The following is a 25,847-nucleotide window of genomic DNA, read 5'->3' as shown; positions in this document are numbered from 1 at the left end:
ATCTTTAGTGGGCTAGAGGCGGCAGTGAGTAGTGGCCCCAGGGCAGAATCCCTCTTGTCACACAGCTCCCTCACCCAACTGCTCATGTGCAAAGGTTGTGCAGCTCAATGGGAAGGCCCCTTCAGAGGGAACACTGTCCAGCACCACGGGAGTCAAACTGCAGGAACGCAGCCTGCTGGCACAGGTATGAAACTGCTGTCCTGTCAGCAGTAGTGGGGTGCAGAGGAAGAGGCATTGAAGAGAGGGGATTGGCAGGGTTACGGGTAGTGGGATGGGGTGTTTGGGGGTGGGGGGGGGGGGCAGAAAGAGAGAGATTGTTGTGCAGATCCTTTGCAATAATGGGATGTCTTACATAACTATTTCAGTGAACCTCTGGTTTTCAGACTTGTAAAAAAAATCCTCTGATTATTCTAAGCCTTATTTATAAAGCAAACAAATATGTGTTTTTAAAAAGACAATCAAGATGATCATGTTACAAAACATATGAGATTGAAGTACCTCTGTTAGCAAAAAAAAAAAAAAGGTATTTTACTATAACAGCCAGATGTTCTACGTGAGCTCTATATAGTGACAGTCTGTGTTACAGGGCTGCAAACAAGCTTGCCCAATCTCCCATATCTTACAGGAGTCTTCTGTACTGGGAGACAGCATACTGCTTTTCCACATGTGGGTGGGAAACTCCTAGAAGAACTGGTTTCCAGCAGCAGAAGAGAGAAAGCCTCTGTGACAGTAGCACGGAGAAGCAAGATCATTCTGCTGACTCTGCAGGTAGGGTTGCCAACTAGGCTCCAGATTTTCAGGACAAGTTGATCCAGGCCTGGTTTTACCCCATTGCAGGCAGGGACTTGTAGTCTTGCTCTTCTAAGGAAATGCAATAGGGAAGTCAGAGCTACAAGTCCCTGCATAGAATGGGATAAAACCAGGACCGGATCAGCCTGTCCTGAAAATTTGGAGCCAATTGGCAACCCATTCTGCAGGTGTGGCTGTGGAAGTGAAAAGCATCGGTATAAGGAGCCATAGGAAGCACTTGGTATGGTGGGGGGAGGTGGAAGAAACATGTGAATGGATGAGGAGGAAGCTATCAATCTTCCTCCTGTCGCCAAGGCTCCCTAGTTCCTTCCATCACCACCATCCCTCAATTACCCAGTGGGGTCTCTAGAGAGAAGAAATGGGGGAGGGGACGGGGGGCAAATGAAGTATGGAGGGGGGCAAGCTATAGTGACATTTCCACATACCACACCCACCCCAGCGCCTGAATATGGACCACTAAAATCTCAAGTTTTTGACATGGAAAGAAAGTAGCCTAATGCCTGCGGGACACCACAAGGAAAGTCTTTTTTGCTTTTAAGTCTCTCATCCTGTCCTATTTCTCCAGTTCTCATTTCAGTTTCTCTCTCTATTACTTTCTTTCCTCCGTTTTCACTGTCCAATAGGCAATTCCCTTACATATTTATGTAGTTTTAGCAACGTGCAAATTATTCACCACTATTCCTCGTGGGAAATAATTCATACAAAACAGACAATTTACAAGTCCACGGTAAACATAGTAACAGCTGAGCGTGTGCAGAAAGGGTGAAGCGCTGGACGCCTCCGACCTGAGGCGAGCAGATAGCGCCGGCTTGCACGGAGCATTGGACGCCCAGTTCATGCAGATTGCTGGAAGGCGAGCAGTGCTAAAAGGTGCAAGAGCAGCGCTGCGCTCCCTCCCCTGCCCGCCTGCTCCCTCCCCCTGCTCCCAAAGCCACGTCTGAAAGGGACTCATTGTCTGTCAGCCCTGGAGTGTGGAGTTTTCCTGCCTGCCAGACGGGGCTGCGTCGCTGCCGAGATTCAAGCAAACGGTAGCTATCTGCAAACCTTTCATCCAATGTCAAGCTGGTGAGAAAGAGAAAATTGTTGCTCTTCAAATATTTCAAGTGGCAGTATAGAAAAAGAACCTTCCGAGATAGGCTAAGATTCTTAAAAGTGAACACATTCCTTTTGTCTTATTGCCAGTGAAGTGTAAATAATACTGGAAAACTTCATGTTGGTTCTAGCAAAGGAAATGTTTTTGTCTTGGTGTTTTACAGGAATTAGTTATGTAATTAATTATGTCCTGGGAAGGGGAGAGGGAAGGAAGCAGAGAGCCGTCATTGGGTACCTCAGGTGTTAAGAGATATCTTGGTATGTGTGCATGGAGGCAGTAATAGAACATAGGAACATAAGAAGTGCCATGCTGGGTCACACCAAGGTCTGCCGAGCCCAGCATCCAGTCTTCGCTAGTAGCCTCTCCAGGCTACAAGTATCCTGCAGATTTCATGAAACAGATCTATTTCCTGTTACTCCCTCCCTGACAGCTAATAATGTTGATGAGGTGGTATGGAGAAGATTGTGTATGTGCGGGGAAGTTAGTGTATGTTTATTCAGTAAGTCAGTGAGTGGACAAATTATGCAGCTAGACAGATAACTTGTCCCGGATATTCAGTGGGATAAGTGTCCCGCTGAATATACTCTCCTAAAGCTATCATTTGCAGGTTCTTATATACCACCCATATTGGAGCTCCCTGCTGGGAGGTTTACAATATCATAACAAAAACAAGCAGTACACAAAAACAGCAAAAATTTGTCAAAACATGACAGCCTGAAGTTCTCCTTCTGGCTTTACGATCATACCGGTCTTTCGCTTTGGGCTGCATGCAAATTACATCTCAGACAAAGCCTATGAGGATTTCCAAGCACTGCTGCATGTTGAGTACATGCTCCAGTACAGAGGTGTGACTGAAGGATGAACCGTCTCCTCCTTGTGTCATAAAGCAGCTCAAATGGAGAAAATCCGGTGGACTTCTGGGTACCTCCCTGTAGGCAAACAGAAAAGAGTTCCAGCCTCCTGACTCCACAAAGGTTTTTAACATTTTCTTTAAAGTTGCAGTAAATCTTTCTCCTGACCTGTTAGTTTCAGGATTGGGTGGGGTAGCATGGATAGCTTTCACTTTGCTATGTGTCCAGAGATTCTGAATCAGATCTGACCTAAACTGTGTCTTGATCTGAGAGTACTTCTTGGGAATATCCTACTCGGGAAAACAATTCCGGCAGTGGTGACCTTCTGTGCTTCTGCTGAGGATAAGGCAACTACGTCAGGGTTCCTAGTGGAAAAATCCTCCTTGTGGGGTTGGATAACTAGCTACCTAATTGCATGTCTTCAAAAGATTTCCAGTGATGCAGCATTGTTTTGAGATTTAAAAAAAATTAGTGCCTGTGGTTTGATTTGCTCCGCCTATTTTGCCTACACCTCTCACTCCTGCCCCCCCCCCCCGACCCCTTCTAAAATTGCAGGTCAGGGGCCCTTCTCCACCCCTTGCCTGGAATATGTTTAGTAAAATCTGGCTACCCATCCACAGTGACAATGTCCCAATTGTCGTCGTCCCCTCCCCCAGACACCCGATTTCTACTCCAAAAACCCTGCTAGGATCCAGGTATGAACTAAACCCTCTCTTGGCACTTCCCGTGCTGTCTGTCAGCGAGGATTGCTGAAAGCATTAACTCCCCCCAGCAGCGCACATATTTTTATTGATTTATAGTTTATAGTTTATTACTTTTTATATACCGATGTACCAGAAATCCATCACATCGGTTTACAGTGAGTAAACATAAAACAGTGAATATAAGACACTCAATAAATATTATTAAACAGTTAAAAGAACAATGCATAATTCTAAAATGGTACTAAAATTATCAAAGCGATATAAAGTAAGTGCTAATGTCAATAAAATACATTAATTTAAGCTAAGAATAATAAAATAATAATCGATTATCTTAAAAATTATAGAGCGCTAAATTAAAACATAGCAGAAGTAAAACATTAACTAGAAGTTGTGTAAGCACAGTTAAAAAGCCAGGTTTTTAGATCAGCTTTGAATTTTTTGATGTCGGTTTGCAGTCTTAGTTCTACCGGCAAGGAGTTCCAGAATTTAGGACCTGCGATTGATACTGCTCTCTCTCTCTCTTACCTCCGTCAAGTGCGCAGACTTATCAGTAGGAATTGTCAGTAAACCCTTGTTTGCTGATCTCAGGTTCCTTTGAGGCACATGTAGTCAGATGGCGCTGTTTAGCCATTCGGTTTGTTTGCCATAGATTATTTTGTGTAGAATGCATGCTGTTTTATATTGGGAACGATATACAATCGGTAACCAATGAAGAGCGATCATTGTTGGTGTAATGTGGTCGTGTTTTTTGCTACCTGTCAGGATTCTAGCAGCTGCGTTTTCCAGTACTTGTAATGGCTGGGTTGTGGATGCTAGGAGTCCTAAAAGCAATACATTGCAATAGTCTACGCTGGATAAAATTAATGATTGTAGGATAGTTCTAACATCATTTTTTTCAAGCAGTGGTTTTAGCCTTCATAATATGATGAGTTTGTGGTACCCTTCTTTTATCTTAGTGAATATATGTTTTTTGAAGCTGAGATCTGTTTCTAATGTATTGCAGAGGTCTCGGACGAAAGTTGAAGGTTTAATCTTTATATTATTTTTGAAGTTTAGAGCGGAAATTCTGTCATTTTTTAATTTCCGTTCTAATAACATTACTTCTGTTTTTTCCATATTTAGAACTAACTTTAAACGTGACAGTAATTGCTTTAGGGCCTTGAGGTATATAGTGATAATATTAAGTGTTTTTTCTATTGTGTCATCAAGAACTGAATATCATCAGCATTGATATAGAAATTTAATCCTAATCCTGCCAGTAAATAGCATACTAGTAGTAGATGTACATTAAAGAATGTAGCTTAAAGGGCAGACTACTGGGGAACCCCTGTTTCTAATGAGATCTTTTCGGAGGTTGTGTTTTTAATTTTCGCTTGGAGAAAAGATAAAAACCATTTTAAAATGGAACCTTTGATTCCTATTTCGCTCAGTCTCATACATAGGATACCATGATCCACTGTATCATAGGCAGCTGATAAGTCTAAAAGCACTAAAAATAACTTTGACCGCTGTTGAAACCTCTTAGTACTGTGTCTACTAATGCGATCAGCAATGTTTCCATATTGAAGTGCTTCCTGAAGCCAAATTGATTGGGAAAAAGAATATTATTAGAATCGAGATAATTGGATAGCTGTTTTTGAATTACTTCTTCAGTTAATTTCGCAATCAATGGTAAGTTGGAAATGGGTCTGTAGTTATTAAGTAACGTATGATCGAGGTTAGGTTTTTTTAAAATCGGTTTGAATGGTTGCACATTTCAGTTCAAAAGGTATCTGACCTTCCATTAAGGAGAGGTTGACTATCGTGGACAGAACTGGGGAAATAATGGAGGAAATAGTCTTAAGTAAACTAATAGGTATCGTATTGATGGGGTGACCTGCTGGGTTTAGGTTTTACAATACGTTTTCAATTTCCAGTGATGAGATTTGCTCAAATATGCTCCAGGAGATCTCTTCTTTAACTTTCATCTTTATTTCTTGGTTAGGTACTAGAGAAATATTCATGATGTTATTTTTGAAGGAGAGCGCTATATCGTTACATTTATCCTTGTGTAATGTGTTTATGACATGTGATGTTTATTTAGTCAGATTTTTTACGATTGAGAAGAGTGTACGAGGATTATTACAGTGTTTTTGGATTTTGTTTTTAAAATATAATTTCTTGGCTGCCTCGTTGCTTTTTTTATAATGGTTCAGGATGGCCCAGTAGGTCCCCAGTGTTGTGGGTTCTTATTTTTTCGCCATATTTTTTTCTAATTTTCTAAGAGAAACTTTTTCTTTTCTGATGTTTTTTGTATGCCAAGGGTTATGTGTCCTATCTGTTTTAATCTGTATCGTTCTTATTGGGCAAATTTTGTCAGCAATCTTAGAAGATTCTTGAAGCCAACAATTAGTGGCTTCGAAGCAATCATCTAAATAAATTTGTTGTGATATGTTGTAAATCCAGAAGTGGATCCTTGGGCCGACTGTTGATGGAAGACGGTCAGGAGGCAGTTCGGGTAAGCAGGCAGACAGGTAGACTGGCAGGCAGGCAGGTAGGCTGGCAAGCAAGCAGGTAGACTGGCAGGTAGACTGGTAGGCAGGCAGGCAGGCAGGCTGGCAGGCAAGCAGATAGACTGGTAGGCAGGCAGGAAGGCTGGCAGGCAAGCAGGTAGACTGGTAGGCAGGCAGGTAGACTGGCAGGCAGGCAGGTAGACTGGTAGGCAGGCTGGCAGGCAAGCAACTTTCTTGGTAACTGTGTTGCAAGGCAAGGAAACCTAGGAGACGCCAGGTTTAAATCCCCCCAGCATCTGATGTCACAGAAGGGGGTGATGTCATAGAAGGAGGCGTGTCACAACAGTACCCCCCCTCTTACGCCCCCTCCTCAAGGGTCCGGGTTTATTGGGATTGTCATGATGAAACTGGGTTAACAGGGACTTGTCCAGTATATTTCGGGCAGGTTCCCAAGAGTCCTCCTCAGAGCCGCAGCCCTCCCAGGCCAATAGATACTCCCATCGGCGGTTGTGGAAGCGTACGTCCCATACTTCCCGTACTTGGTAAACAGGATCTTCGTTCGGGGAGGTGGAGATCGCATCCGGCGTGAGCCGATGGAAACGGGAGAATATCACTGGTTTCAACAACGACACATGAAATACGTTGTGGATGCGCATGGAGGATGGCAGACGAAGTCTATAGGACACCAGACCAACTCGTTCTGCCACCTGGAAAGGGCCGCAGTATCTGGATGCCAACTTACGTGATTGTCCAGCTAAGTGGAGATTCTTGGTACTTAACCATACTTTAGTACCGGGTAGAAGTGTTGGAGCGGCACGTCGGTGGCGGTTTGCACAGCTTTGTGCTTTCTTTGCTGCAGAGGTGAGACGTCGCTGAAGGACTTTCCAGAGATCGTGAAGTTGGGTAGCCACTGTCTGGGCCGCCGGTGAAGTGACATTGATAGGTACCGGGACGGGTGTCCTGAGGTGGCGTCTGAAGACCGTTTGAAAGGGAGATTGCCCAGTAACCGAGTGAGTGTGGTTATTATAGGCGAATTCAGCCCAGGGAAGGAGGGAGACCCAGTTGTCCTTTCTCTGTGAAATGAAGCTTCAGAGAAACGTCTTGAGGGAACGGTTCATCCGCTCGGTTTGCCCGTTAGACTGTGGGTGGAAAGCGGTAGACAAGTTCAGTTGTACCCCAAACTTTTTGCAGAGGGCACGGCAATACCGGGCTGTGAATTGGGGTCCCCGATCGGAGACAATGCTCTGTGGAAGGCCGTGAGCCCGGAAGATATGTTGCGTGAAAAGAAGTGCTAGCTCTGGTGCAGACGGAAGCTTAGGTAATGGTACAAAATGTACCATCTTAGAAAACCAGTCTACGGTAACCCAGATTACTGTGTTACCCTTGGAAGGAGGCAAGTCCACCACGAAGTCTGTGGCAATGTGAGTCCATGGTTCCATAGGTATTGGTAGAGGTTGTAGAAGACCCCAGGGTCGGCCGCCGAGAGGCTTCTGTCGGGCATATACCGGGCACGAGTCTACGTAAAGTCGCACATCCTGCCGGACTCGGGGCCACCAATAATGACGGTTTAATAGATCGAGTGTCCTCCCTCTGCTGACATGGCCTCCAATGAGGGAATCGTGGTCCCATTGCAGGACTTTCTTCCGGTCTTTGTGTGGAACAACTATTCTGCCCTGTGTAGAGATTGTGGTGCTGGCTAATTCGATCTTTGCTGGGTCGATGACATGTTGAAGGGGTTCCTCCTTTTCATCCATGATGGCATTCCGAGAGAGCGCATCCGCTCGAACATTCTTAGATGCTGGACGATATTTGAGGGTAAAATCGAAGCGACTAAAGAATAGCGACCATCGTGCTTGCCTTGGGTTGAGTCGTTGAGCTTGGCTGAGGAACTCCAGGTTCTTATGGTCGGAATAGATCGTGATGGGGTGAGCGGCTCCCTCCAGCCACTGTCTCCATTCTTCAAGTGCCAACTTAATGGCAAGCAGTTCCTTGTCTCCTATACCGTAATTACCTTCAGCTGGCGTAAACCTCCTTGAGAAGTAGGAGCAAGGCAACAAATGCCCGGAGTCGGAGCTTTGAGACAGTACTGCCCCCACAGCTATATTGGAGGCATCAACCTCCACAAAGAAGGGCCTTGATGGATCCGGATGGCGCAGACAAGTGTCCAACAGGAAGGCCTCCTTTAAATCCTTGAAGGCCTTACATGCCTCGGCTGACCAAATGTGCGTGTCGGCCCCCTTTTTGGTCAAGGCGGTCAGAGGTGCGACCAGTCGGGAGTATTGCGGTATAAAGTGCCTGTAGAAATTGGCAAATCCTAAAAAACGCTGCAAAGCCTTCAGGCCTACTGGTTGGGGCCAATTCTTAATGGCGGACACCTTACTTGGATCCATGAGGAATCCCGTAGCTGAAACGATGTACCCAAGAAAAGGCAGCAACTCCTGTTCGAAGAGACACTTCTCCAGTTTAGCGTATAGGTGGTGATTACGAAGGATTTGGAGCACTTGCCGAACCTGTTGCCTATGAGAGGTCAAATTCTGTGAGTAGATGAGGACATCATCTAGGTAGACTATCACACAAGAGTTCAGCAGTTCGCGGAGGACCTCATTCATGAGGTGCTGGAACACCGCAGGAGCGTTACACAAACTGAAGGGCATAACCAAGTACTCGTAGTGCTCGTCCCGGGTGTTGAACGCTGTCTTCCACTCGTCCCCGGGACGGATACGCACCAAATTGTACGCCCCCCTTAAGTCCAACTTGGTAAATATTCGGGCTCCCTGGAGTTTATCCAATAATTCTGGAATTAGCAGAAGCGGATAGCGGTTCTTTTTAGTAATGGCATTTAATCCCCGATAGTCTATGCATGGTCTCAAGGACCCGTCCTTTTTTGCCACGAAGAAGAATCCCGCCCCTGCGGGTGACGTTGAAGGTCGGATAAAGCCCTTGGCGAGGTTCTCAGCAATGTATTCAGACATTGCTTTGGTTTCAGGTTGTGATAGTGGATACACCCTGCCTCAGGGTGGAGTTGCCCCAGACACCAGTTCGATGGCGCAATCGAAAGGATGATGTTGGGGCAAAAGTTCTGCTTTTTCCTTAGAAAATACGTCCGTGTTGTCCGCATAATGACTGGGAAGGGTGACGCCGGTGTGAGCCAAGGGAATGTGCTGGACTGGTAGAGACTTGATACAAGATTTGACGCAGTGAGGACTCCATTGGGTAATTTGCAAATCGCTCCATTGGATCACTGGAGAGTGCTGCTGGAGCCAGGGTAGGCCGAGGACCACCGGATGAACTGAGTTCTCCAGAACCAAAAACGAGATCTCCTCAAAATGTAGGATCCCGGTCTGCATGATCAGTGGTGCAGTCTCGGTAGAAATGTGGCCAGGCAGGCAGGTACCTTGTATGGAAGTAATCCGTAAAGGAGGCTCCCGGGATTGTGTGGCCAGGCGGAGCTGATGTACAAGATTGGCAGCGATGAAGTTCCCTCCTGCCCCAGAGTCAATGAATGCCTGAGTCTTGAAAGACCCTCCGGGATATCTGAGGGTTATAGAAACGATACATAGAGGAGCAGCATTCAAACAACCTAGGAGGCACTCCTCCCTTACTCCTAGGCGCGGGAGTTTTCCGCTTGCTCTTTGCACTGAGCGAGGAAGTGACCTTTGCCCCCGCAGTACAGGCACAAACCCATACTACGGCGGCGCCACCTTTCTTCAGGTGTCAGGGACGCTCTTCCCAGCTGCATGGGCTCCTTGGATGTGGCTTCCGTGGATGTGCTAGCCCCCCGTGGGCCCGGTGGGAATGGGCGAGGAGAGGTTGGAGCCAGCGGAACTAAACGGCGGAGAGGACGCCCCTCTTTGGCCCTCTGCTGAAGGCGGCAATCGATGTGGCCAGCCACTTCGATGAGAGCATTGAGGTCCTCCGGAAGGTCTCGAGCCGCCAATTCGTCTTTTATCCTTGCAGCAAGTCCCTCTAAGAAGATTCCACGGAGGGCGTCGTCCCACCATCCGACCTCCAGTGCGAGGGTACGGAACTCCAAAGCATAATCGGCCAGGGGCCGAATTCCCTGCCTGAGTTGGAGCAATTCGGAGGTTGCGGAGGTCTGGCGAGCTGGTTCATCAAAGGCTGCCTTGAAATCAGCTACGAAGACATTCAAGTCGTTCAGAGCCGGGTCGTTCTTCTCCCACATAGGAGATGCCCAGTTCAGAGCCCGACCGTCCAGCAGTGAGAAGATGTAGGCCACCTTGACGGCGTCCGAGGGGAACTGGTTGGGCAGGAGAGTGAACCTTACGAAGCATTGGTTCAGAAAGCCTCTGCAAGCCTTGGAATCTCCCGCGTACCATGCTGGCGCAGGGAGTTGCGTAAGAGTGTGAAAAGTCACCACCGGAGCCGGAACCGGGTCCGGTGCTGGTGCTGGCGGACCAGCATCCATCCGAGTGGCCAGTTGCTCCACAGTGACAGCCAGGTTGTCCAAGACCTGTTGCTGCTGTACTAGACGTTGAGCCAGTCCGGGAATGGCTTGAAGGCTAGCGAGGTCTGCCGGATCCATGGCCTTGCAAACTGTTGTAAATCCAGAAGTGGATCCTTGGGCCGACCGTTGATGGAAGACGGTCAGGAGGCAGTTTGGGTAAGCAGGCAGGCAGGTAGACTGGCAGGCAGGCAGGAAGGCTGGCAGGCAAGCAGGTAGACTGGCCGGCAGGCAGGTAGACTGGTAAGCAGGCAGGCAGGCTGGCAGGCAAGCAGGTAGACTGGTAGGCAGGCAGGTAGACTGGCAGGCAGGCAGGTAGACTGGTAGGCAGGCAGGCTGGCAGGCAAGCAACTTTCTTGGTAACTGTGTTGCAAGGCAAGGAAACCTAGGAGACGCCGGTTTTAAATCCCCCCAGCATCTGATGTCACAGAAGGGGGCGACGTCATAGAAGGAGGCATGTCACACCAGTGATAAGTGTATAAATTGTCTTTGGAGGTCTTCGAGGTTATCTTAGGTCGAAAAGTTAATGAAATTATATTATTGTCATGTGAATTGCAAGTCTGTTTTAGATGAACTTCTGAGTATATTAAAAAGTGATCTGACCATGGCACTTGAGTAGGTTTGCTTGTTGCAGTATTGCATGTGTTTGAATTGATAAATATAAGATCTAGCGTATAACCAGCTTTATGAGTGGGAAAGGTAGTTGTGAGTTCAAAACCAGGGTTAATAGGTCCTCCAAAAATATGGAATTGGAATTAGATAATAGTATAAGAGACAAGTGTAGGTTGAAATCTCCCAGAATAATAGATGGCTTGTTGGGGTCTACAGTCATTGCAATGAACTCTATTATGGGGGAAATATTGTGCTCTAACAGCCCTGATGGGCAGTATAACAGCCAAATTTGTAGTGTTTCAGACTCGAAAAAGATAACTTCATATGTTGGAGTAATGGTTGCTAGTGATATTGTGATTTTAAACTTTTTTAAAATAATTAACATTAGCCCTCCCCCCTATCGCTGTGATCATGGTATTGAGAAAACGTCATATTTACTGTTTGCTATTTGATTGGTTATTATTGTGTCTGTAGTTTTTAACCATGTTTCTGTGATCGCAGTGAAATCTGGTTCTTGCTCATTTAAAAAATCTGTGATTAGTATTTTTTAGTCAATGCTTGAATGTTAATGAGAAAGAAAGTGAGCATTAAACAGTTGTTAAAATAATTGCTCTTCTTACAGTTGATGTTAATTAGGGTCCGATTTACGCAAGACTTCATAGTTTATTCCTGGTCCTTTTGCCTTTGTGTATTCTTCAATGGTTCACCATTGTTTTTTCCTCGATTTATGCAGATGGGAATGGGAAGGCAGTACTCGGATAGATTAGGCTGCATTATGATATATGTTTGGCTGTAGCTAAGGAAACGCTATACGGAGATAGTCCTGTAGTTAATGGGGAATCCTTAATCCTTAATGATTGTGTTTCACGAAGGGGCACACAAAGGGGCAGGCCCCTTTGTCGTGCTCCTTCGTTGTGCGACGCCCGGCGCACAACACCGGCGCACAACACCGGCCTGCGCTTTGTGGCCCCCTACTCGCCCTGGGATGATGTCACAGAAGGGGCGGTTCTCCTTTCCGAGGGGGGAAGAAGTGCGGCAGGCTGTCACAGAGCAGTTATTACTGTGAAACTCCTGAAAGCTGCCTCAGATGGTAGCAAAGGCAGTGGTAGACAGCAGCAGACATCAAACACATCCTTTGTTTCGCAGAGTCCAAATAAGTTCAGCGCATACGGCGCAAAGAACTCGCAGACCTTTGCCCGAATTTCAAAGCAAGCTTATCTGGATAAGTTCACTTTGAAAATTTGTGGGTGGCTCCAGTAGACAGGTAGACATAGGAGGAACAGGTGAAAAGCAAATGCATTCACATAAATACTTTCCCGCTTGAACTCCGCCCACTGTAATGCCTACTGCAAGTGCAGGGAAGTCGGGTGCCGTTCGAACTCCACTGGCTCCTCCGTCTTAGGTAAAGTAAAATTCAAAATTCTGATTATAGGAGCTGTCCCAAATACTTGCTTGTCCTTTATAAACCACGGTGAACTCCTAGAGGTCGATATTTAAAACCCATTTAGACAGATGAAAAGTTATCCTTCAAATGGCTATCCGGGAGGCGGCATTTCATGACAGGCCAGAGTTAGCCACATAAGATATTCAGAGTTAGATACTTAGCCAATGCGGCTAACTCTGGTCGGCCCCTAGGGCTCTCCTAAAGTTAGCCAGTTTGACATAACCAGCCAACGTTAAGATAGCCGGAGATATTCAGCAGCGTGGCTGCACCACTGAATATCCCTGTTAAATTAGCTGGATAGCTGTATCTGGCTAACTTAACCAGCCGCTGATCTCAAATAGATTTACTTGCATTCCTATGCCTTCGGCACTACAACTTGAGACTACTCAGCGCTCAGAGATAGATATTTAAAAGAAAGCCAGTTGAATAAGTTAGCCTCATAAACGTATTCAGCTAACTTATCTGGGATACTCAGTTGCATCACTGAATATATTTTGAGTTAGCTCAATAACAGGTCTAACTTATATAGCTAACTTACAGGGTCATTCATCACAGTGAGTTAGAAGCGTATATCATGTAATAGAGATGTGAATCGTGTCCTCGATCGTCTTAACGATCGATTTCGGCTGGGAGGGGGAGGGAATCGTATTGTTGCCGTTTGGGGGGGTAAAATATCGTGAAAAATCGTAAAAAATCGAAAAAACGTAAAATCGCAAAACCGGCACATTAAAACCCCCTAAAACCCACCCCCGACCCTTTAAATTAAATCCCCCACCCTCCCGAACCCCCCCCCCCCAATGACTTAAATAACCTGCGGGTCCAGCGGCGGTCCGGAACGGCAGCGGTCCGGAACGGGCTCCTGCTACTGAATCTTGTTGTCTTCAGCCGGCGCCATTTTCCAAAATGGCGCCGAAAAATGGCGGCGGCCATAGACGAACACGATTGGACGGCAGGAGGTCCTTCCGGACCCCCGCTGGACTTTTGGCAAGTCTTGTGGGGGTCAGGAGGCCCCCCCCAAGCTGGCCAAAAGTTCCTGGAGGTCCAGCGGGGGTCAGGGAGCGATTTCCCGCCGCGAATCGTTTTCGTACGGAAAATGGCGCCGGCAGGAGATCGACTGCAGGAGGTCGTTCAGCGAGGGTTCCGGCGCCTCGCTGAACGACCTCCTGCAGTCGATCTCCTGCCGGCGCCATTTTCCGTACGAAAACGATTCGCGGCGGGAAATCGCTCCCTGACCCCCGCTGGACCTCCAGGAACTTTTGGCCAGCTTGGGGGGGGCCTCCTGACCCCCACACGACTTGCCAAAAGTCCAGCGGGGGCCCGGAAGGACCTCCTGCCGTCCAATCGTGTTCGTCTATGGCCGCCGCCATTTTTCGGCGCCATTTTGGAAAATGGCGCCGGCTGAAGACAACAAGATTCAGTAGCAGGAGCCCGTTCCGGACCGCTGCCGTTCCGGACCGCCGCTGGACCCGCAGGTTATTTAAGTCATTTGGGGGGGGTTCGGGAGGGTGGGGGATTTAATTTAAAGGGTCGGGGGTGGGTTTTAGGGGGTTTTAGTGTGCCGGCTCACGATTCTAACGATTTATAACGATAAATCGTTAGAATCTCTATTGTATTGTGTTCCATAATGGTTTAAGACGATATTAAAATTTTCGGACGATAATTTTAATCGTCCTAAAACGATTCACATCCCTATCATGTAATATTGCCACAATAATGCACTATCACAGAGATATCGTGTGATATACGTGATATTCTGCATGTCCCTTCCCAGATACCTTCCTTTATTACAATGACCTTTTTTGCATGCTTCCCGGGCCCCCCTGCCAGACAAGCCCCCTTCCCTCTGCCCCCTGGCTCCTGATAGTCAGATCCCATCTTCTCCTGCGAAAAAAACATAGTGTTTTGATGATTCTAGGCCTTAGCCAGATAAGTGTGAATATCACCACTTTTCCAGCTAAATTAGCCAGATAAGTATCTTCTCTCTGTTATGCTCCTGTCCTGCCCACCACTTAGCTGGATAAATTAACTATTTAGCCAGATAAATAGTTATCTGGTTAAGTGGTAGCCAGTGAATGCATGCAGATATTCAGACCCTGCCACTTATCCAGCTAAGTGATGCTGAATATCACCTTCTTAGCATTTAGTTATCTGGCCCCTTACCTCTAATACTCATTGTCCTTAGAACTTATACAGAAGATGACCCGTCTAAGATTTCAGAAAGGAAATCAGAGCTTGATTTAGATTGCTTTTTCTTGTGTTTAAAGTTTAAGTTACAGTGTTTTTTAGTAACTGATTTTTATGTTATTATTTTTGCTTGATAACTTTAATGTACTGATGTTTATTTTCTAGTTGTAAATTGCTGATATTTTTATTATGTATTATGAGGTCCCTATTCAAAGGAATAACTTTAGAGTTAACTGGACAAAACCCAAGATTTTACTATTTGGCCCCTTTAGCCAGATACATTTTATCTGATTAAGTCATTAACCGGATAAAATGTATCCAGATAAATTGGAGGCATTCCGGGATATTCCAGGATAGAGTTAATTCAGCTGGCTAAATCCTATATTCAAAGTTAGCTGAATAACTTATTTGGCTAAGTCTGGGTATGCCTTACAGATTTAAAGTTATCTGGGTATGTGTACCTGGATAATTGTCTTAACTGGCTGTATTGAACATATTGCTGATTAAGTGGCAGAAAAACAAAATTCTAGAGGGCCTACTGGCTTGATCCCCCATCCCTGACCAAACTGAAATGAATGTTGAGCAATGTGCCCAAACAAGCCACCCCCAAAACATATATATATATTTTTTTTAAATCTTGCAGGCCTTTTTTAATACTTCAAAGCAGGTTACATTCAGGTACTGTAGGCATTTTCCTTTCTCCAGAGGGCTCACAATCTAAGCTTCTACATGGAACAATGGAGGATGACGTGACTTTACACAGGTTACAAAGAGTGGTGGTGGTGGGATGTGAACCCTGAGCTTTTCTGATTTATAGCCTGCTGCTCTAATCACTAGGCTACTCCTCCAGTCAACAACCTCCCTCCTCATACCCACAACCTCAGCTGAACCTCTCCCACGCCACCCAGAGCACTGCAGGACTGAAGTGCTCCCAGCACATACATACATACATAGTAATATAGTAATGACGGCAGAAAAAGACCATCTAGTCCATCCAGTCTGCCCAGCAAGTTTCTTATGGTAGCAACTGCCTCTCCGTACAGGTTACCTCTATGTTTCTGTTAAGGGTAATAACTGCCACTCTGTGCCAGTTACCCCCCAAGCCTTCTGAGAAGCCTTATGTGTAATATTAGCAATCAAAACCAAGCAATGTCTGCATGTTAGCACCATGGGCCATAAAAGTCAGGGCCCAGCGTTGGCTGTTGTCTGAATCCAGTTCCCCACCCCCACCGAAGCAGAGAGCAATGTTGCAGTTTATTCATTTTATTTTATCTTAAAATTTATGGCCTGCACAACTCGGCCAAAATCACCAAGGTTGTTTACAGAATCGCAAACCAAGCATAAAAACATTTTATCAAAAGAATCGCTAAATGATTAAGAGTAGTAATCTCCATGCCTTCTTAATAAGCAGGTGAGCATACAAGATATCTCACTTATTTCTCACCCAATAACCTTGGTTTCCCATGTCTATCCTTAAACTTGTAAGAATTTAAGTAGCTATCAATAGCAATGTGGCCTCCTAGTTTCCCTGCACAACTTGCCAGTCAGACTCATAGAAACATAGAAACATAGAAATGACGGCAGAAGAAGACCAAACGGCCCATCCAGTCTGCCCAGCAAGCTTCACACATTTTTTTCTCATACTTATCTGTTTCTCTTAGCTCTTTGGTTCTATATTTGAGCATCTGTCTCTCTGCTAGGCCTGCTAGTTTACTGTTCCTGCAGACTGCCAGACAGTTCTGTCATCACAGCCTGGCAGACAGACCCAGTCGAGTGGTTGCCTGCATTTCTATTAGAACTTCTAACATTTCGCATTACCCATTTTGTTATGTATTCTGGCAGCTGCAAAAATAGTTGTATTGCTCAAATCAGGCCCTTTAGATACTATTCTTCTTCTGCTATCTCTTCACTTTTTCCAAGTAAGATACAATCTACATAAATTTGATAGCAAATATGTGCATGATTTTCACTATTCACACACAATTACATCAGATGTTATGTGCACAGAAAACTTTCAGGAAAATTTACATGCATACTTTTGAAAATGGAAGTGGATGCACATAAGTGCAAAGTTCTCGTAGCAACATGCTCCCTAGTCCAGGGTGGGCATAGCTATGAAAGAGAGCACAGATCTGGGTTGCTAAAATGGAAACACAGAAACAGCAGATTTGTCGCTTGCTGCCTCCCACTGACCCTTGTCTGGACATTGATCACTCTCACTTTCCAACTGCCACAAACCCTAGCCTGGCCCTGGACCTACACATATGCCATTTCCATAGAGTCTCTCTATTTAAATTGGTGAATCCCTGGGCTGATGGCAGATGACAGCGCCCCCAGGAGGATATCCTGAGAAGGACCACTGACTAGGCTGGAGTATGGAGACAGACACAGATAATTCTTTATTAGACAGGAAATAGAACCACCAGAGGTGGCAGTAGTGAGCTGATGTGCCCGGCAGGGCTGAAGTCCCTCAGATCCTGGAACTGCTATCTCCGGGTTTGCTGAGCTGTAGAGAGAGACTCATAGATAGTGAGTAGACAGGGTATGCTGGATACATAACCAGAAGTAGATGATACACTCACATAGATTAATAAGAAGGCTCAGTAGCTGGAGAGAGTTAGGCCCTCGAGGAGCGAGTACCTGGTTCCAGGGACAGCTCTGAGAGAGTGATGGTAACTCACAATTATCTATGTCTGTAATGGTTTCTAGACAATAGAGAATAGTTAGTATATTCAGGAACAGGAGCCTCTAGGCGAGTACTGGTTCCTATATGCAAACTGAAATAAGAACTCACAATATCTGTATATGAAATAACTTCTGAAACAGAAGAGAGTCTTTGGAGGGTTTTAGGAACATGGGCCCTCGAAGAGCGAGTACCGGTTCCTATCTGCAATCTGTAATAATAACTCATGATCTCTGTACCTGTGATAGCGTCTTAGACAGAAGAGAATCTTCAGAGTTCTAGGAACATGGGCCCTCGAGGAGCGAGTACCGGTTCCTATATACAACTGGAATAGAAAGTCACAATGTTCACGTCTGCGATCGCTTCCAGGCAGTAGGGAATCTTCTGAGCATTCAGGGACATAGGCCCTCGAGGAGCGAGTACCGGATCCCAGCTTAGCAATCTGAAAACAAGAGGCGAGAGCGGGGCCCCCCGAGGAGCGGGTACCCCTGGTAAGTTCGAAGAGGCAGAGCAGCGGAGAATAAAGCGGGTCAAGATGATCCTCGCAATCAATCCCTTGCTAACTCGATTCGTAAGCATAAGCAAAGACCTTTTATGATGGAAGTGGATGACGTCACTACGGGGGGACGCCCCCGAGGTTCGCACCCTTGTTGGTACAAACTTCGGAGCGCGCACCCTACGTCATCAGGAACATGGCGGATCCACAGCGTCAGGCCAGCCCGAGGACTCCGGGAAGAAACGGCCTGGAGAAACCGCAGCAGCAACTGTCCATCAGACCCGAAGGGAGTCGCCTCAGAGGTAGAGAGGGTGGAGCGAGGGCAAGAGCAGGCACGAATGCAACAATTATACAGCTGAGGTATACCACCAGAGGTGGCAGTAGTGAGGTGATCCAGCGGTAGCAGTCTCAGCAGAGGGGACCCGTCTCACAAAGATAGTATAGGGAGATCCTGATGCAGGTTCCCAGTGCAGCAGAGCTGTAGATGAAACAGACTGAGAATGTTAGATTACTCACTAACAGGTCGATACAGTTATGCCGCGTTAGAAAGAGTGCGGCAGTGCCAGGCGCACCCTCGTTCCCCGCACGCACAGTTCTCTTCACCTACCGCTCGATATTCTCTTCATATTGCATGCAAATGCATGCCGCATCTGCGAACCGTTAGGTGAAGGTTAGGCCCGCGCAACCCATTTTACTGTATAGAGCGCCTATACAGTATCCTGGGTGCGCGGGCCTAACGCTTCACGGCCACGCTGGTATCTGTCATTTCAAATGTCATTTCAAATGTCATTTGAAATGACATTTGAAATGACAGGTACCAGGAAGTGGACAGTTATGTTCTCCGATGCTCGGCAAACTTTCCCCCAGCCCCCGCTCACCTGCCCTGGCCGCGTCCGGTCTCCGGTGCAGCCCCAGTCCTGTCCCCTCCTCCCGAAGCAAAAAAAAAACCCCGAAAAAGTAGCAAGAGAGCGAGGGGGAGAGATGGGCAATCCTAGGCTCGGGCCTGCTAGCCCCTTCTCCTCTCCTCCCGAAGCAGGGCGCGAAAAGCAGCCTTGCTCCGGGAGGAGGGGGGGGGGGCAGTTTAAAGCGACGAAGCGACTTACTTTTGCAGCCCCCCCCTCCGGACATCGGCGACGACCGCGGCTCCAGCCTCCAGCTGTCAGACAGACGCATCGCACGTGGGAAAGCGGCTCCTATGCGTGCAATTGGCTGCTCAAGACGTGACGTCACGACGTTTGGCGTCAAGGCATGTGACGACACGTCTTGAGCAGCCAATTGCACGCATAGGGGCCGTTTTCCCACGTGCAATGCGTCTGTCTGACAGCTGGAGGCTGGAGCCGCGGTCGTCGCCGATGTCCAGAGGGGGGGCTGCAAAAGTAAGTCGCTTCGTCGCTTTAAACTGCCCCCCCCCTCCTCCCGGAGCAAGGCTGCTTTTCGCGCCCTGCTTCGGGAGGAGAGGAGAAGGGACTAGCAGGCCCAAGCCTAGGATTGCCCGTCTCTCCCCTCGCTCTCTTGCTACTTTTTTTTCGGGGGGGTCCTTCGGGAGGAGGGGATAGGACTGGGGCTGCACCGGAGACCGGACGCGCCAGGGCAGGTGAGCGGGGGCTGGGGGAAAGTTTGCCGCCTACCCTTACCCCCTGCCTCTAACGCAGGAGTAAGGGTAGGCGGTAAGTTAGCAGGGTAAACGCGCGGCAAAACGGCAGGGTAAAAAAGCGATAGTCGGGGCGCGCGTTACTGTATGGGAGGGAATAGCTAATTTGCTAGTTTACATTTAATATACATGCCGCGTGCGGAAGGGGTTACCCGGGGATTTTAAGAGGCGGTAGGGATGAGTTAAAGGGGATAGTGTATCGTGGGAAGGGCTAACACGGCCGGAAAGTGAGTAGAACGCGAGTTAGGAGCAGGGTAACCGCGGCCGCACTTTACTGTATCGATCTGTAAGTTGGTAGCTGTATGGTGGAGATCCCAGCAGGCAGAAGTAGTTGAATACAGGCACTGAGGCAGGGAGAGCAGGCCCTTGAGGAGCGAGTACCTGATCCGAGATAGGCACCTGAAAGAAAGCAAAGGGCCCCCGAGGAGCGGGTACCCAAGTTAGAGAAATACCCCGAAGGGCAGAGAGAGCTTCCAGCGGCAGCAAGGAAGCGGCAGAGTAGCTCAGACCGGAGGCTTTCCATCCATTCACGATCCTTGCTAACTCGATGAGCTAGCAAACAAGGGCAGGCTAAATACCTGGATGGCGTGACGTCACTCGAGGGGGACGCCCCCGAGGTTCCCCGCCATGATGTGGATAAAGACATGGGTGGCGTGCGTGCGCGCACCCTAGGAGGCCCTTAGGAGAAACATGGCGTAAGGCTTTGCCATTGCCGTTCCGGGGACGCTGGAGAAAGCGGCATGCAGACGCGGCGGTAGCCATCTTCTCAAGGTTAGCGGGGAGAGCAGAGAGAAAGGTGTGGCACAAAGGTCGAAGCCGTCTGAGATCGATGGACACAACACGTGCATTGCTCCGCCAGCTGTCAGTGAAGACTTATGGTGCCTACCTTGTAGGTTGAGTCAACCTCAGCACAGCAGCAAGGGTCCACAAATTTTACACTTCTGGGTGTTCCTGAAGACCATATATTACTATCAAGTACTGTAAGAGATATTGGGTGGGACCTGCACAACATTTGATTATCAGATTTAACCAGTAACCTTGTGATAATAAATTCATTCATTCTGGAGAGCAGATACAGACATTTTTTATGAGGTAGTTAATTAATTTAGCAGCATGAGTGAAACAAGAGTAATATGATACAGTTATTTATTTTGTTACAGTTTAGTTTAGTTTTACAGTGTAAGCACTGTCATGTAAGACAATCAGAACTGATAAGCATTATCTTTAAACTTAACTTGCATTTAAGAATTTTGCAACTGCCAATAATTAACCCAGTTGCAAGGTAACCTAAGCCAGGCTGTCTCAACACCAAGGGATTAATCCAGCAGAATCCCTCTTAGTGGATGACAGATAAGACCCCCAAAATCTCACATATGTCTCATGGGATAAGAAAGCAGAAAAGGGGTAAAAATCACTAATTAGCCAAAAGGCCTTCGGGGAAATATTTAATAATAGTTGAGTTCACGTTAATGAACAACCATACTGAGTAAGAATTCAGTCTTAGCTGATAAGTCACAGTTATAGTGACCTGCAATACGTTCTGTTGTTATAGCTCTCTTGGCAGAGCTTGGGGAATCTATGGAGAAGCCATGAGGAAAACATCTAGCAAAGGCTCTTTCAGAATGTTCCCAGGATAATATCTGTTCAGATAACCTCAGAAGTCCAAATCCGTCTGGGTAACTCAGAGTCTTTTCCTCTGATTCTTTCTCTTGAATATTCAATTCTATAAGAGTCCAACTTGATCTGGACTGGATATTGCTACCTCCTATAGACACAGGATTGGTGGGATGCACATGGTGTCATTTGGGTCCCAATGCATAGGATTATTCTCATACGCTCATTAGAGTCCATCAGCAAAACATGTATTGGAACAATATCTGTTTCATAGCTGGTATCAGGCAGGATACAAAGTTTCACCAATGACATGGTCCAAAGTTCTCCTCATTTGGGAGGTGATGACAACTCTCTGATATGAAGAAATAAACACTGTTTTTTTCTTCTTTGTGTAAAAACAGTCTCACATAAAGTTGCTAAAACCATCACATCGCTGACAAACTCCATGTTTGCAGTTGTAGGACTGCAATTTTACTCAATCTTGGTGTATAGCAATAGGCCTCAAAAGTTCATAATGCACAACCTGCGTAGGGTCACTGGCATTTACCCTTCAGTACTATCTGATATTAAATTGTACAGGAAGCAGGTCAAGGCATTCTAGTTTACTATTGCTTTTAGTGTTTTAGATTATTTTAAGCATTGACTGTATGGTTCATATTGTTTTATGTTTTATGATTGTAAAAATTGTTAACTGCACCAAACACTGGAAGGAGGCTGCAGGTTATAAGTGCTGCTAAATAAATATATGCACTTCCTGCAATTTGTGCAGGTGAAGCAAATCTCCTGCTGGGATATTTTTAGGTGTTCTCAGTGGCTTGGCAATTCAGTTCTGTCATGCTCAGTTAACAATTATTCTTCCAACAAAGGCTATGGTTACTCAAGCCCATCAGTTCCAGTGGCTTATGAATGTCTTCTACCTTTACTGCTTTGGGCCGCCACTTCAGGTCCTGGCTAGGCCACATTTAGGAGCCGATGTAGTAAGTCCCATGGTGAAATGGGCACTAGTTGGTTTGCACACATTTTTCTTTTGTGCGTGCAAGAAAAGCAGGCTCCTCTGAGGGATGTGCAAATGAGGTCTGTGCAGAAAATCCACACTAAAGTAAAACACGCAAGAAATTGCTCGCAAATACATGCGCTCGTGGCCCTGTGTAATAAACCACGCAGAAAGCCAAACGAATGTGGTGACCCATGAGTTATTCTCAGGGCGAAAGCCTTCCCCTTTCAGATAACACTGAAGAAGTTAGTGGTTCGATAGTGGAACTGAAGAAGGGTAGAGCAACGTCTAGCCCCTTCATATTCCATCTCCGACCGCATAGCAGCTGCCCCAGCGGATACCGGTAAGCTCAGGAAATGCACCAGAGGCTTCGTTAGTCAACTCGCAAAATGTAGCATAGTATCCAGACACAGTGAAGTATCCAGAAGTGTGGATTTTCTGCACGCATCTCATTTGCATACCTGTCCTTTATTACATCCCGCAGAGGAGCCTGCTTTGCCCTAGAGTTGCATGGACGCACCGCCACACTAATGCCAGCAATGGAGTAAATTGGCTTCCAGACAAGCCCCTGCCCTGACCCAGGTGCTAAAGAACCCGCGGACAAAAACCCGCATAGCCCGTGAATAGTTAAACGCCTCTTTTGCATACTATCTGCATGCACTTGCACAGAACCAGCCACGGGTTTTTAAGTGGGTTTATGCACGCGTTTTCCTTGAGCTGAACACGTTAATACATACATGCATAAGACTAGCACAGAAAAATGCGTACAGACACATGTGCGGATATGTGCAAAAACCCACGGCAGGTTTAGCATCTTATTACATCGTCCCCTTAATTTTTAGGTGGTGCGTTCTTTCACCACACTCCTCCCCCTTCCTGACCCTAAGAACGCCTCTGGTTAACCTAGGAATGCCTCTGCTCAGTTGCATGCAAGACATGATAGCTGGTGTAATTGTGTAATTTCCCTGGGTGGGCATTTTACATTAGACTACTTTCACTGTAAAGCACCATTTTACTGCAGAAATGCCTGTAAAAAATGACTTTCCCCAGTCCGCTACTGTTTTAACCTCCATTACCCGCCCTGGGAAGGAGTTCAATGCTTTCTGATCTTGCTCCCCTCGGAACTGCATATCAAGGCTCCCTTATTCTAGAACTTTCATTCCACTGGGAAAAAAATTGTTAACTTTCAGGTTTATTAATGTCTTTTTCCTATCTTTTCCTGTCCCGTTCCCATTTCCTGAGAAAATGTCCAACGTTGCAAACTCTGTTGGTGCTTCTAACGTGTACAGTGTGTAAATGTTCAAAGAGAACTGATTTGTGTTGTTTCTCTTTGAAAATCAGCACAAGCAAAGGACACACATTAAAAGCGTTTGTGTACTCTGTACCCATTATTTGTGTGAACGGTGGTGGCGATGGACTGTGCGCACGCTGTTGTCCTGCCCCATCCTAAACCTGTGCACAGGAAGACCTCCTCTTCCCGTAGCTATAGGTGCATATTTTATGGAGCCCACATGTGAGAAGGACAATATTTATAGTCAGGCCATTTTATCCAGGTAAACACATAAATGCCTTTCAAAATTCCCTCTAAATCTCCGCCCAGACCCTGTTCTAGACTACCTCCATCATGTCTGTATCTTTTGGAGAGAGAGCCTCCACTACCGGGCACAGCGAGGGAACTTTCACAACTGTGCAGTTTGCTGCTAGTTCAGGGATATTTTTTACCTATAGGCTTTGCAGCAGTTCTCCAAAGGAAAGTGTGTGCAGACTTCCCCCTTTGGAAACTGATCCAGGAAAAAGTACCAACAGAGATTTGCGCCTGCTTTTCTGCTGCTACTTTTTCCCTTCAAAATAATGCGTGCAGTTGTTAAAATGCAAAACTATGGGGCCTGTTCGCTAAAGGTTCTCTCCCATTCTGTGTCAATGGGTGAAATGCTTAGTAAATGACCCTCTGTGTGCAAAATTGCCTGCCTGGGTCTGAGCCTGTGTGACAGTACATTGTTGATCCCTACAAAGTGGGCCGTTTTCAGTTTACCAGGGGAAATTGTCCTCCCCCTGTTTGCTTTAGCTTTTATAGATTTTTAAACAAGCATAGCAACTTGTATTTAACACTTGTCTTTTTCTCCTTTTTCTCAGTGACTTTGAGTACTAGTTGCTTTCATTCAGCCCATCATGGTAAGAATAAGAACTATCGGTGCTCTGGTTGCAGTATTTCTCATGATTCAGGCTACTTTTTTAATCTTCATGTATGCACAGCAAACAAACTTCATGGGTCAGTCTGATAAGAAAGCCGGCAAAATGCATATCCTCATTCTTTCCTCCTGGAGATCTGGATCTTCCTTTCTTGGGCAACTTTTCAGCCAGCATCCGGATGTCTTCTACTTGATGGAACCAGCTTGGCACGTTTGGGTAACCATGTCCCAGAATAGTGCCAGGGTTTTACAAATGGCAGTCCGAGACCTGATTAGGTCAATGTTTTTGTGTGACATTTCTGTTTTTGATGCTTACCTGCCTGGGAAAAGAAATATATCTGATCTGTTTCAGTGGGCAGTCAGCAGAGCCCTCTGCTCATCACCTGCCTGTGACACTTTCCAGCGCAATGATATCACCAGTGAAATGACTTGCAAAACACTTTGTGGAAAATACCCCTTTGGCAACGTGGAAGAAACTTGTAAGACCTACAGTCACATTGTCATTAAGGAAGTCCGATTCTTTGATTTGACAGTGCTTTATCCCCTTCTCACTGACCCCTCCATTAACCTGAAAATTTTACACCTGGTTCGAGATCCAAGAGCTGTGGTCAAGTCCCGGGAACAAGCAGTAAAAGCATTAGCACGTGACAATGGAATTGTTTTGAACACCAATGGTACTAACGTGGATGATAATAAATATGAAGTGATGCAGTTAATCTGCAGAAGTCATGTACAGATTTATGAAACGGCTACTCAGAAAACTCCCAGTTTCCTAAAGGACCGTTACATGATGTACGCTATGAAGACCTGGTCAGAGAGCCCTTAGCTGAAATTTCAGAAATGTATAACTTTGCAGATCTTACACTAACTAGCAAACTTGAAAGTTGGATGTATAATATTACCCATGGTCATGGGCCAGGGAATAAAAAGGAAGCGTTCAAAATTACTTCTCGTGATGCAATTAATGTTTCCGAAGCTTGGAGGAATGTTCTTTCTTTCCAGAAAATTAAAAAAATTCAAGAAGTTTGTAAGGGTGCCATGAACTTGCTTGGCTATCAGCTAATACAGACTGAAAAGGAGCATAAAGATTTATCATTAGATCTAGTGTTGCCAAAGCGACAATACCAGTTTGCTTGGTCTTCTTCCAAGATAAAAAAGTAAGACTTGAATGATGAACATTTGAAATCTTTGTCTGCTTTGAACAGGCCATTGAAATTGATTTGTTATCTCTCTTCATTTTGCTGATATATCACAGATGAACCCATCTGATTATCCTTTTATATAACAGGAATAGAAATCAAATTTTTAACATTTTTGGTTGCTATTAAGTCAAATTTATTAAACTTTAATAAATTGTACAGGTTTTTTGTTCCAGTAATTTCTAATGTGTACTAAATAGAAAATATGAAAAATAATCATGACAATATGTTAGGATTTGTAGGTTAGTGGGCCCTTGGCCCGAGGTGAGAGATAGTACCGCCCACGGGGAGGAGCCCCACTGAGCCTCTCTGTCGGGAAGCGAGATCTGAGCTACAGGTGACACAGTCCAGCGAGTGCAGGAAGAGCAG

At 46.1% G+C, this 25,847-nt stretch overlaps 1 protein-coding gene across 1 annotated transcript; it reads left to right on the top strand.

The window, feature by feature from the left end:
- The first annotated feature begins 1,780 nt into the window (after positions 1 to 1,780).
- Positions 1,781 to 25,590, top strand: LOC115095052 (carbohydrate sulfotransferase 5-like). The gene is given in 3 exon segments (XM_029608236.1): positions 1,781 to 1,875; positions 24,224 to 25,067; positions 25,070 to 25,590. Coding segments are annotated over 2 exon segments (1,179 nt in total). The 5' UTR covers positions 1,781 to 1,875; positions 24,224 to 24,259; the 3' UTR covers positions 25,441 to 25,590.
- Positions 25,591 to 25,847: the final 257 nt, after the last annotated feature.

Source organism: Rhinatrema bivittatum, chromosome 7, assembly GCF_901001135.1.
Source record: "Rhinatrema bivittatum chromosome 7, aRhiBiv1.1, whole genome shotgun sequence".
Classification (NCBI taxonomy): Eukaryota; Metazoa; Chordata; class Amphibia; order Gymnophiona; family Rhinatrematidae; genus Rhinatrema; species Rhinatrema bivittatum.
Note: the sequence above shows the minus strand (reverse complement) of the source record. Positions and strands in the feature narration are given on the sequence as shown.